We start from the raw sequence: 11,981 nt of genomic DNA, 5'->3' as shown, positions 1-11,981 counted from the left end.
AGGGGTGTGCATCCCATGTGTGTGCACCCCACACTACCCTGCACCCCATGTGTGTGTATCGCATGTGTGAGCACACCACACTATCCTGCATCCCACGTGTGCACCCCACACCACCCTGCACCCCAGGGGTGTGCATCCCATGTGTGTGCACCCCACACTACCCTGCACCCCATGTGTGTGTATCGCATGTGTGAGCACACCACACTATCCTGCATCCCACGTGTGCACCCCACACCACCCTGCACCCCAGGGGTGTGCATCCCATGTGTGTGCACCCCACACTACCCTGCACCCCATGTGTGTGTATCGCATGTGTGAGCACACCACACTATCCTGCATCCCACGTGTGCACCCCACACCACCCTGCACCCCAGGGGTGTGCATCCCATGTGTGTGCACCCCACACTACCCTGCACCCCATGTGTGTGTATCGCATGTGTGAGCACACCACACTATCCTGCATCCCACGTGTGCACCCCACACCACCCTGCACCCCAGGGGTGTGCATCCCATGTGTGTGCACCCCACACTACCCTGCACCCCATGTGTGTGTATCGCATGTGTGAGCACACCACACTATCCTGCATCCCACGTGTGCACCCCACACCACCCTGCACCCCAGGGGTGTGCATCCCATGTGTGTGCACCCCACACTACCCTGCACCCCATGTGTGTGTATCGCATGTGTGAGCACACCACACTATCCTGCATCCCACGTGTGCACCCCACACCACCCTGCACCCCAGGGGTGTGCATCCCATGTGTGTGCACCCCACACTACCCTGCACCCCATGTGTGTGTATCGCATGTGTGAGCACACCACACTATCCTGCATCCCACGTGTGCACCCCACACCACCCTGCACCCCAGGGGTGTGCATCCCATGTGTGTGCACCCCACACTGCCCTACACCCCAAGTGTGCGCACCCCACACCGCCCTGCACCCCATGTGTGTGTACCCCACACCGCCCTGCACACGCGGGACTCGAACCCGGGTCTCCCGAGCGGGCGGCACAGGCGGCAGCAGCCGGTGGCGGGGAAGGGAAGGGAAGCGAGCGCGGGGTGGGGGGCGGGAGCTGTTGCCCGGGTGACGGGCGGCCACTTCCGGGCGGGAATTTCGGGGCGGCAGAGCGGAGGCCCGGCCCGGCCGGGCGTTATCCCGGCCCCATGGCTCAGCGCATCCTGGCGCTGGCGGCCGAGGAGGGCCCCGAGCGGCTCCGGGAGGCCCTGCAGAGCCTGGGGGAGAGCGAGGTGCGCGGGCGTCCCTCGGGCTGGGCTCTGGGTGCGGAGGGAGGCGCCGCCGGGCCCTGTCAGGCGGGGTGTAGGCGGCTTCTCCTGGGGTGAAGTGGAGCTCACGGCCTCCCCTTCTCTTTGCAGCTGGGCGATATGGTGACAAGGCAGGCCCTGAAGGGGAGGGAGACGGCGGCTTTGCTGAGGGGGATCTTCAAAGGTGGGTGGTCAGCGGGTTGTGCTCTGGGGGGGCGGTGGGGAGAGGGGGCTGTGGCCCCAGCCATGACAGTTGCCCATGGGGTGGTAGGTTACAGGCGGGCTGCGTGGCCAGCAGCACAAGGAAATGTCACTTTTGGTAAAAAACGAGCCAGTCAGGGTTGTCACAAGGAAAGGTGATGTCTGAAAATAGATATGGGGAAATAGGAAACTGGGCTAATGTATTTTTAATGAACGTATAACCCTATAAAGGGTTCCACTTGAATATGAGGAAGAACTTTTTCATGGTGAGGGTGACAGAGCCCTGGAACAGGCTGCCCAGGGAGGTTGTGGAGTCTGCTTCTTTGGAGATTTTCAAGACCCACCTGGATGCAGTCCTGAGTTACATGCTCTGACAAGCTCTGGGTGGCCCTGCTTTAGCAGGGGAGTTGGACTAGATGATCTCTATGGTCCCTTCCAACTCTAAAAATTCAGTGAAATTCAGTGAAACCTGCTGTCAGTGGGCTTTACTTTGGGGAGGCCTGAGGTACCTTGGAGTAGAGCTGAGCTGGCCAGTTTGACTTAATTGCCAAGGTGATTCTTCGCAACATTTTGACACTTCTGATCTTTGGCAGCAGGCTGGGTGAAACACAGGGTGTGATAACAGGGTTGAATGCTTCAGCTGTTTTATCCAACAGACTCTCATTTCCTGGGCTCTGTTTTTCTTTTTCGTCTGTTTTGTCAGATAGGTAAAATAAAGAGTTTCAGTCGGGTGACAGTTGAGCTGTGCTAATTTCCTGTTGTTTAGCAACATGTTACATGTGTAACTTCTTTTCCATTCTTTGTTTTCTTTATTTCCTCGTTATAAGGCTCCCCCTGCTCTCAGCAAAGTGGTGTTCTCAGGAGGCTTCAGGTTTACAAGCACTGCATCCCGCTGGTGGAGTCAGGGGACCTGCATTTGGGCAAGGCATCAGAAATCATAGGACTGCTGATGCTGGAGGTAGACACTTTGGGCTGGTTTTCCTGGGGACTGCTGGGTCTTGTTTCATATGTCAATTGAGATATTTCACTTGGTCACTGAGGAAGATGAGTTGTGTCCTTTCCACAGATCTGCCCTGGACTGAGCTGTTGTTGGAATTTGCTTTGTGTGTAAATATTATCTTTATATATTTAGACCTAGACTTGAAACTCCAAACCTACTTTAGAGATTTACTGCTCTGTTTTATAAAGGACAGCACAAAATAGACATCTTGGGGCTGAATTCCCCTTTTAGGGGAACATTTCACTGTAAGAAATGTTGTGTTTTGGTGACACAAATGTTGTGTTTTGGATGTACGTGTGGGGTTCTCCTGTGCACTGCCTCAGGTTCTTTCATGTTGTATCTCCTCCCAGGCTCGCCAGCTGCCGGGCCATGCGTTGGCTGAGCTTGCCACCCTGTTTGTTGATGTCATTAAAGGTGGCAGCCTGTCTAACGGGAAGTCCTTGGAGTTGTTTTCAACTGTTCTCACTGCATTGGCTGGTTCAAAGGAGAGCCTGGCTTATGGGAAAGGTAATCCCTCTCAGTTCCTTCGCTCCAGACTCTTCTCCCTTCCTCAGGAGTCAGCTCCTAAAAGACTCTTGCTTTTTCAGGTGAACTGAATGGGGAAGAATTTAAGAAACAGCTGATAAATACCCTCTGCTCCAGCAAGTATGTACATCTCTGCTAGCTCTTAGTTACATGGCAAAACAGTGTGCTTCGTGTTGTGCCTTGAAAAATGACATCATGATGAGCTGGATGTCACCGTCTGTGTCCTGTTCTGCCATCTTTGAATCTGTGCCCTCTGTGGCAGTGTCTTCTCTGGCTGGGAAGGCAAGGGAACACCTTGTTCCCAGATCTTCTAATAGTGTTGCATGAACTGGTCTCGGGAAGTGATTTTTTTTATTCCTTTCTTGGTATTTGTTATTGTGGGGACTGGGGTAGTTCAGAACCGTTATAAGTCTGGGTGGTCAGGGTGGTGGTGATGAATTCTGGGTGGAAATCTGTCTTCTAATCTTAATATCAGAATGTAACAGGGAAATGGTGACACTGAATAATTGTGTACAAGGAGGGAAGGAATAAACGATAATTCTGCTTGCTCTCAATTTTCCAACATATATTTGTTTTACCAGGTGGGATCCTCAGAGTGTGATACATCTTGCCAACATGTTCAGGTAATTTGTTTTCCCTTCAATATCAACACTTTCTTGTGCTGTGGTCATATTCATCTCCTATTTCACATGTAGTCTGGGGCAAGTATGAATAGGAGGTCTGAGTGTACCGGGCACAGCCCCAAGGACGGCTGAGTTGATGAACATCCACATTGGATCCATTTGGATAAAAACAGAGCTGAGCAAGTGTGTCCCAAAGACTTTGGCATCGCATCGTCGTTTTTATTCCATGTGTGAGTGAGCCTTGGCAAATTAACAATACATTAATGAACAAGTGTAATGTGGAGGAGATGTAAGTAGTGGAGGCTGAAGAGTATATTGGGACAACGGAAAGGTAGTGAGGGATCCGTGGCAACTGCTTCTGGTGGGGACTTTGGGAGCACTCACTGCCTGTCTATACATTAGGACCCTTTATCTAGTCATGGACTGAATCTGAAGGAAATCAGTGAAATTTATTAGGCTGCATCTTTGATTCAACAGGGATATTCCACTGTCGGGAGAGGAGCTGCAGTTTGTGGTGGAAAAGGTTCTTAGGATGTTCTCCAAATTAGACCTGCAGGAAATTCCCCCTCTGGTCTACCAGCTGCTGCTGCTTTCTGCAAAGGTAAAAGCTCACGGGAGCTGGCCTCCCCCTAAGTATATACTGTGAGAAAAAAAGATGTATAGTCTGAGCTTTAGGCTGGATTTTGGCAGGGATTCTGATTATTCCCAGACCGTGCTGTAGGGAGCAGGACACAGCAGGACATCAGTAGGGTTTTTTTTTTTCATCTAACTTCCTGTAGACTGAGGAAGCTGACTGCTCTGAGAAAGATAGAAAAAATTTTGATCTTCCTTGTAGGGAAAGCAGGAAACCTTTGGGAAATAAGGGATGAGCACAGACCTAGCAGACAGCAGAGAGGAGTGGTTTTTTTCAGTGTTTTTTTGTGTGTGGTTTTGCTCACTCTCTGTGGTCTGCATGCTATAATAATAGCTCATGCAGTATGACTGTCTTCTGGGTTGTAGTCTGACTTGTACTGGAAATGTCTCATCTCTTGTGCTCTTCCTGCAAGGCTGGAAGTGACAGTGACATCTCTGCCCTTTCACAGGGGAATCTGGCTCTTCTGCTTGCTTCATTTGTGACTTGAGTCAATGCCAAACTGATCCAGTCAAAGACAAATTGTATATGCGTCATAGGAGGTCGTTTGGGTCCACTGGCCAAAATGTATTGTTAGAATTAAGGTTAAGAGTTTGAAAGCCTTCCCAATTGATTGTAACAGAAAGGATTCTTTCTAATTAAATAAAAAAACAATAACCAAACAACAACAGAGCATCTGAGAGCTTCAGCTTCTTCCAGCTTTTCCATAAGTGCAATCAAAAGAAATATGCAAACTAAACCTGAGTTGCTTATCTGGAAATGAGCCACACAGGAGCCCTCCCCCACCTCAGTGATTTATGAAGGGAAATGAAGGATGCTGTGATATTTGTAACAGAGTATAGTTTTCTGGGATACTGCAGGCCCTGCAGTGGCTTAATGTGATGTCCTGCCTTGCAGGGCAGTAAGAAGACTGTTTTAGAAGGAATCATCAGTTTTTTCAATCAGTTGGATAAGAGACAAAAGGAAGAACAGAAGGTTCCACAGTAAGTTCTTTCTCTGTCATCCCCTTTATTTACTACCTGGGTATTTGAAGTCACCCTGGTCCTGCCCAGGGCTCCTTGAATTTGAATTGTTAAACCTTCTGCAAGTACATCCTCCTTGATCCATGAGAAATGATTTATGGCTTTGGATGGCTTGTTTTTTTCTGCTAAAACTTACAGATCAGTGGACCTTGAGGTAGCCACGATGCCCCTGGACCAGCTCCGCCACGTGGAAGGCACCGTTATTCTCCATATCGTTTCTGTTATCAACCTGGATCAGGACCTTGGCGAGGAACTAATCAGACATCTAAAGGTACAACAAAGATAGAGCAGGCACTGTTCTTGAAGATGTTGAAGCAGGGTTTTAAAAACTTAATTGGTTACCTGTAGAAGGGATTTAATAATTTTTATGATCACAGTCATGTTCACTGTAAGAAATGCGATGGTATGTTTGAAGAGACGTGCCTGATGGCTTCCCTGAACTTGTGGGATGCTGCAGTTGAAGATAACAAGCTTTCTGACTGTTGCTTGCTTATTTTCTAGACTGAGCAGCAGAAGGATCCTGCTAGAGCCCTGTGTCCCTTCAGTGTGGCTCTTTTGCTGTCAGTTGCAGTAAAACACAGACTTCAAGAGCAGGTACGTGTGTGATAAAGTTGCAGAGAACTTCCACGGTGATGTACACTGTACTCTTTGTAAAGGAAAGGAAACATAGGTCGTAGTCCCATCAGAATTAGGCTTAAAATGGTTTCAGGATGCTCATGGGGAGGCAGTTAGATAATTGGTACACTGTAGTTTACTGAACACTATAAAAGACCCCAGAGCAATATCAGAATTTTCCAGAGTTGTGATTCCTGTGGGTTGGTACTGTAGCATGAGAAGAAAAGCAGTGTCTTCTTTTTGTAATGTTTTGGCTCTGTGGTGGCCACCTGAAGAGCATCTGGCAGCAAGTTACCCTCCTTGAGGCACTTAATGAGGTTGGTGTATTTGTCCTGAGAAAGAAGTGAGTTAAGATTTTTGGCAGGCTGTGCTGGAACTTGTGCTCTGGCTGGTGCTCTTACTGGAACAAACCCAAGACTACAGAGGTCCCATTTCAAAGATCATTTCCTCACACTCAATAATTTTATGTTCCAGATATTTGATTTCTTGAAAACATCAATCACAAGAAGCTGCAAGGACCTGCAGTTCCTTCAGGCCTCCAAGTTCCTGCAGGATTTGTTTCCTCAACAGTATGATGTAACCGCTGTAATTCTGGAAGTGGTGAAAAATAGGTGAGTTCTTGCCATGTGCTGCAGAACACTCAGTGGGCTTTGGGAGGGGGAGAGTTTCAGCCTTGCTAGAATGCTCTGGGGTGTGAAATGCTGTTGACCAGGGGCTGGCAGGGAACGGTGTCAAAATCCAGAATTTTTGTTCCGGTTTTATATTAGTGAATTAAAAAAGCAAACAAATGCAGATGTATAAATTTGCCCCCTCTACCTCAAATCTCGGCATCTGGTGGTACGAAGGATGGGAAAGCATCTGATGGTATGAGTCATGCTGCTGGCTTAGTTTGTGTTCTAATCAAGGGGTGAGTGATAGGTTCACACTTTTCTTCCCCCACACAGTTAGTCCTTTAAACATGCTGTGGGATAGCTCTGTGATCTGTCACCAGTTGTCCTTTAGGCTGATGTGAGGGAGTCCTCTTCTTGTTTTCCTCTCTGACTTGAAGATCTCAGGATCTGTAGCATATTTGTGCATCCTGACTGTAGCCTGCTGTCATGTTCAGATTGGATCTGAGTGCACATTGTTCTCCATGGTTTGAGAAAACCTTTGGGCTGGAAAGGAAGTCTGATGGTTGGAGAATCAGGACTGTGAGACATGTTTACTGAGCACCTCAGCATAAAGACAGTCATGGGGCTGTGAGGGATATCATCTTCTCTGGAGTGATCAAACATCTCTCACTGCTGTTTTGGACCCTGGGATATGGCAGAAGATTTTACTTTAAATGGCTCTAATCTAAACTTTTCCTGTGACGAGGTTGTTTCTTCCTTGGTCTGTTTAATGTTTTCCTCAGTGCGTTTGGCTGGGACCATGTTACGCAGGGCCTGGTGGATCTTGGCTTCAGCCTGATGGAATCATATGAACCCAGAAAGCCCTTTGGAGGAAAAGCTGCTGATACCAGTTATGGTCTTTCCAAAATGCCAGCCCAGCAGGCTTGCAAACTGGGAGCAAGTATCCTGCTGGAAACATTTAAGGTAGTTGCATGTTTTGGAGAGGGTTTTTATGGGGGGAGAACTCTGTTCTTATTCTGTCTTGGTAAATGATGTCAAAGCCTTGTCTGCTGTATCCATCATGAGTGTTTTACAAACAATACTAGATTTAGTCTCCTGTTTGCCCCTGTTCAGCCAGAAGAGGCCATCCTCATAAAGGCCTAATCTGTTCCAGCTACCATCATATTTGTGTAATCCCTATCACAGTTTCCAAGAAACTGCAGTGAAGGTACAGAAATTCAAAGGTACAAAGAAAATCTGTCAGAGGTGGGATTGAAACCAGCATCTTCACTCAAGTGGTAAATTTCCATCCCACAGACCATTTGACCCGTTAAGTTCAAGGGTGCTGTGTTTGCCTCTCTGATGTGCTGGTTCTCATTGGCCTGGGATGAAATCTGAATCAATCTGTGTGGATTTAGCTGAAAGGGGACTTGTGGTAACCAGCCCCAGCTTACCTGTCAGATCTGGATTTGCTTTGCACTGCACTATGTCTGTGCTGTGAGGTATAGGAATATCTTAAATTTATGTAGGTATTGATTTTTATTTATCGTTCTTTCTCATTCCAGGTTCATGAGCCCATCAGAAGTGATATTCTTGAGCAGGTCCTGAACCGAGTCCTCACAAAAGCAGCATCTCCTGTCAGCCACTTCATAGGTAACAGGAAAGAGAGAGAAATGTGTCCTGTTCTGTGGATACTCAGAACAGCTTCTTGGAACAAGTTACAGAATCATAGAACCGTTTGGGTTGGAAGGGACCTTTAAAGGTTATCTAGTCCACCCCCCTGCAATGAGAAGGGACATCATCAACTAGATCAGGTAGCACAGAGCCTCATCCAGCCTGACCTTTAATGTTTCCTGGGATGAACAACCCCAAATCTCTCAGCCTATCCTCATGGGAGAGGGGCTACATCCCTGTGATCATTTTTTTGGCCCTCCTTTGGACCTGCAGCAACAGGTCCATGTCTTTCCTTCGCTGGGAGCTCAAGAGCTGGATGCAGAGTCCAGGTGGGGTCTCACCAGAGTGGAGCAGAGGCAGGATCACCTCCTTTGGCCTGCTGGCCACACTGCTTTTGATGCAGCCCAGGATGCTGTTGCCTTTTGGAAGTTCCTGCTGAAGTGACCTGAAGCCAAGAAAATCAGTTGTTCCTTCCCCTCGTACTGAGGTGTCAGCTGCACCAGATTACCTTGTGTTCATCCCAGGTGAAAAATGTGTTTGCATGGAACGGTTCCAGTTGCCATGGAACAGCTGATGCCCAGAAAGTTGGTATCAGTCAGTAACTAGTCCTTGGGCAGGTGCTTGGGAGTCGCTGGGGCTGCCAGACACCTTTGCTGCTGCCTCTTCTCTTGTACCTCAGTGCCCTCTGCTGGGGTGCAGCCCTTCAGCCGAGTTATCAGCATTTTACACGTTGTGCCTGCAGCAGAGCTCAGATTTTCCATGCTCATCCTATCACGACTTCTCCGTGTAATGGAAGGGCTTTGATTATTCTGTAATTGTTAGCTCTATAGACATCTTTTGCTCAGACTTTCCTGGCCCCTTGGCAGCAGCTGCTCTTTTTGCCCATTTTTTTTTTTTTTTCAGACTTGCTGTCCAATATTGTTGTGTCTGCTCCTCTTGTGCTTCAGACTTCATCCTCCAAAGTCACAGAGACCTTTGACAATTTGTCCTTTCTGCCCATCGACACTGTGCAAGGGCTCCTCCGGGCAGTACAGGTAAAGCTTTGCATTTCTCCATGAGTATCCTTGCTACTTTAATTCCAGTGACAGCTTTAGGGCACAATTATATGCATGATCTAATAACCCTCCTCGTGAAAGAAGCCTTCGTACTCTGTTGTGGGTTGTTCAGTGTAGCATGGAACTGCTCTTCAAGCATGGATTTGCATGTCCCCTCTAGCAAAAAACATATGGTGTGATCTGGCGTAGTACCGAAACTGCTCTTTTTCTGACCTTTGATCTGGAAGATGCCCAGATGCTGCACAGTGTAGAAAACTAAGTATACAGTGTTTAGCTGAACAGCTGTAGCTGTCAGATTGATTTTTCTCCTTCCAAGCTCCATGACAGTATTTCTCTCTGCCTGGCCCTGGCTTTAAACTTTTACCTGCTTCATCCAATCTGGGGATAACAGTTTTTTTCCCAAACCTTTGCACTGTGTCCTCACTAACCTGCTAAGGTGCCTCACTGCTACAGCTACAGGGTTTAATTTATATTGGTTTAAAATGTTTTGGTTCTCCTGCTGGACTGATGACAGTATTGGAAATGCAGGGCCAGATGGGCCCGAGGAAGATGAGCTCATATGCCCCAAGGGCTTGGCATGCCCTAGTGCTTTTCTCTCCAAAGTATATCTTCCTTTCCAGCCTCTGCTCAAAGTCAGCATGTCGGTGAGGGACTCCCTGATACTTGTTCTCCAAAAAGCTATCTTTTCCAGGTAAGCTCAGAAAGGGATTTTTTTTTTTTAAAAGATTTCTACAACTCATTTATGTTTTTGGAGCAGAAGTAGTTTTTGTTGGTTTTGGCTACGTGTATTCTTACTATGTTCTTCCCATAACTAGGTGATGACACCTCCTACCCCTTTAGCCTAGGACTGTAATACTGGCACAGCTCTACCCACTGAGATGCAAATCCCAATCCCCAGATTAATGGGTTTTGGAAATTAAGAAAGCTGTTGGGAACTCCAAATAAGCAGGCAAAATTAAAATCAGTTCTAACATGTGTACACAGCTGAGTACATCCAGATGCTAAGGAGAGTCTGGAAGGAACCACTGCTCAGAATGCTGAGCTGCCACCTTTCCTCTGATCCCTTGCAAGGTGGCAGAGAAGCAGGCTGCTTGGCTTGGTAATGCTTTGAGCAAACCACCCTGCTGTCTTCATAATGCTGTGATTGTAGACTGGATTTTATTGGGCAACGGCTGCCTGGCTATGAGTACAGAATTCATCATTTAGGATTATTATTCAAGGGAAGGGACTCGATCTTGAGTAGGACCCGGGGTTCCGGGGAGCAAAGCAAAGCACTAGCTTTTTGTGAGGAATTTTCCAAGTCTGAGAAAAGCTCTGTGAGATTCTCCCATTCTGGTTTCCAGGAGACATTTAATGCTTGAGTTTTAGCCTGGGGCTCTCCTTCGGTGTGAGCATCACGAGGACAGAAATGAAATTGAATGTTTTGAGGGTGTAGAGCAAGAGTTCCCAGAAAACTGCCAAGCTCTTCACTGCTTGGGACCGTGCTGATTTCTTGGGAAGTCCAATTCCACTGGGCCCAGTCGCTCTGGATTTGTGGACCTTTTTCATTGCTGAGTTGATCTTGTATTCCATTTTTCCTTATGCTTCTATCTTTTTCCCCCTGACTCACAGACAGCTCGATGCTCGTAAAGCTGCAGTTGCTGGCTTTTTGCTTCTGTTAAGAAATTTTAAGGTTCTTGGCAGCTTGTCCTCTTCCCAGTGCAGCCAGGCCATCGGTGCCACTCAGGTAAGTGCCGTTCTGTGGTCCCAGATGTGGATGGATGAGACAGTCTCATGTCTAATATGCACTATTTGAAACAACTCCAGAGCAGAGCATTTCCCCAAAACGGAAATAAGACTTCAGTAAGGATTAGTCTTGGAAGGAAAGCTTTGGGAAGTGCAATGTGCAAAGAGAAGCTGGCCTAGAGATGTTGCTTCTCAGACATTCTCTCTTACAGCCCCAGTATTCTGGGGAGCATTCCATGGCTCCATGATGATGATAAGGAGCCTGGCAGCACACTGAGGACTATTTCAGTGATTGTTTAGGGGCCAGGCCCCCTATCACCTTGCTTCTGTGTTGAGATATTTGAGAACTGTAACCAGTATAACGTGACTAATATTCCCTCTCAGGTCCAGGCAGATGTTCATGCCTGCTATAACTCTGCAGCTAATGAGGCCTTCTGCCTTGAAATCCTGGGCAGCCTGAGGCGATGCTTGAGCCAGCAAGCGGATGTTCGACTCATGTTATATGAGGTAAACATGATTTCTTCAATCTTGTTTTACACAATCACTAGCTCTTCTGTAGTCTGGTTCTACCGTAGGCCCAGGTAAATAATGATCACATTGTTGTGGAAAACAATCTATCATCTTGATTGTGTTCTTTGTGGCACACACAAGTACTACCTTCTTCTGGTTTTTTCCAATCCTTCTGCTACTTCTGATCTTGGACCACTATAAGCCCAAAGACATGGTGATTTATCTTCCTCATCTCATGCATTGCTTAAGAGCGAAAATGTGTCAGTCTATTTTCTTGTGATGTGGCCTAGGAAAGGGGAAACGTGTTTGATGCCCAGTGAGGAGTGTTATAACAGGCATTGGATAGAGGCAGAGTTGCTAGGAGTTAACGATGGGCTCCAAAGGAAACCCTGACTGGAGAGTGTGGGGAAACTTCCTTAGAGACTGCATCAGGGATCTGTCTTTTCTCCTCTTCCTTTTGCAAGTTTCAATAAAGGCTTGTCTGTCCCTTAGATTTCTTGTGACAAATGGCCTAATACAAAGAGCCATTTTTGGGTGAGTATCT

At 47.5% G+C, this 11,981-nt stretch overlaps 1 protein-coding gene across 2 annotated transcripts in view; it reads left to right on the top strand.

Annotated features, from left to right (window-relative positions):
• The first annotated feature begins 1,120 nt into the window (after positions 1–1,120).
• The window catches only part of FANCI (Fanconi anemia complementation group I), a 24,520-nt gene continuing 13,659 nt past the window's right edge, over positions 1,121–11,981 (top strand). Inside the window, exons 1-17 of one of the 2 annotated variants that reach the window (XM_014944689.1) lie at positions 1,121–1,251; positions 1,378–1,450; positions 2,295–2,425; positions 2,818–2,974; positions 3,055–3,112; positions 3,574–3,615; positions 4,093–4,216; positions 5,144–5,229; positions 5,407–5,539; positions 5,770–5,862; positions 6,358–6,494; positions 7,277–7,457; positions 8,039–8,126; positions 9,051–9,181; positions 9,823–9,893; positions 10,814–10,928; positions 11,312–11,434. In XM_014944689.1, the coding sequence (XP_014800175.1) occupies positions 1,168–1,251; positions 1,378–1,450; positions 2,295–2,425; positions 2,818–2,974; positions 3,055–3,112; positions 3,574–3,615; positions 4,093–4,216; positions 5,144–5,229; positions 5,407–5,539; positions 5,770–5,862; positions 6,358–6,494; positions 7,277–7,457; positions 8,039–8,126; positions 9,051–9,181; positions 9,823–9,893; positions 10,814–10,928; positions 11,312–11,434 (1,827 nt within the window). In that variant the 5' untranslated portion in view covers positions 1,121–1,167. The remainder of the gene's footprint in view (positions 1,252–1,377; positions 1,451–2,294; positions 2,426–2,817; positions 2,975–3,054; positions 3,113–3,573; positions 3,616–4,092; positions 4,217–5,143; positions 5,230–5,406; positions 5,540–5,769; positions 5,863–6,357; positions 6,495–7,276; positions 7,458–8,038; positions 8,127–9,050; positions 9,182–9,822; positions 9,894–10,813; positions 10,929–11,311; positions 11,435–11,981) is intronic. The other variant, XM_014944688.1, reaches the window with a different exon arrangement.

This window comes from Calidris pugnax, unplaced genomic scaffold, assembly GCF_001431845.1.
Source record: "Calidris pugnax isolate Ruff unplaced genomic scaffold, ASM143184v1 scaffold70, whole genome shotgun sequence".
Classification (NCBI taxonomy): domain Eukaryota; kingdom Metazoa; phylum Chordata; class Aves; order Charadriiformes; family Scolopacidae; genus Calidris; species Calidris pugnax.
The sequence above is the reverse complement of the archived record's forward strand: the minus strand, read 5'-3'. Positions and strand labels throughout refer to the sequence as shown.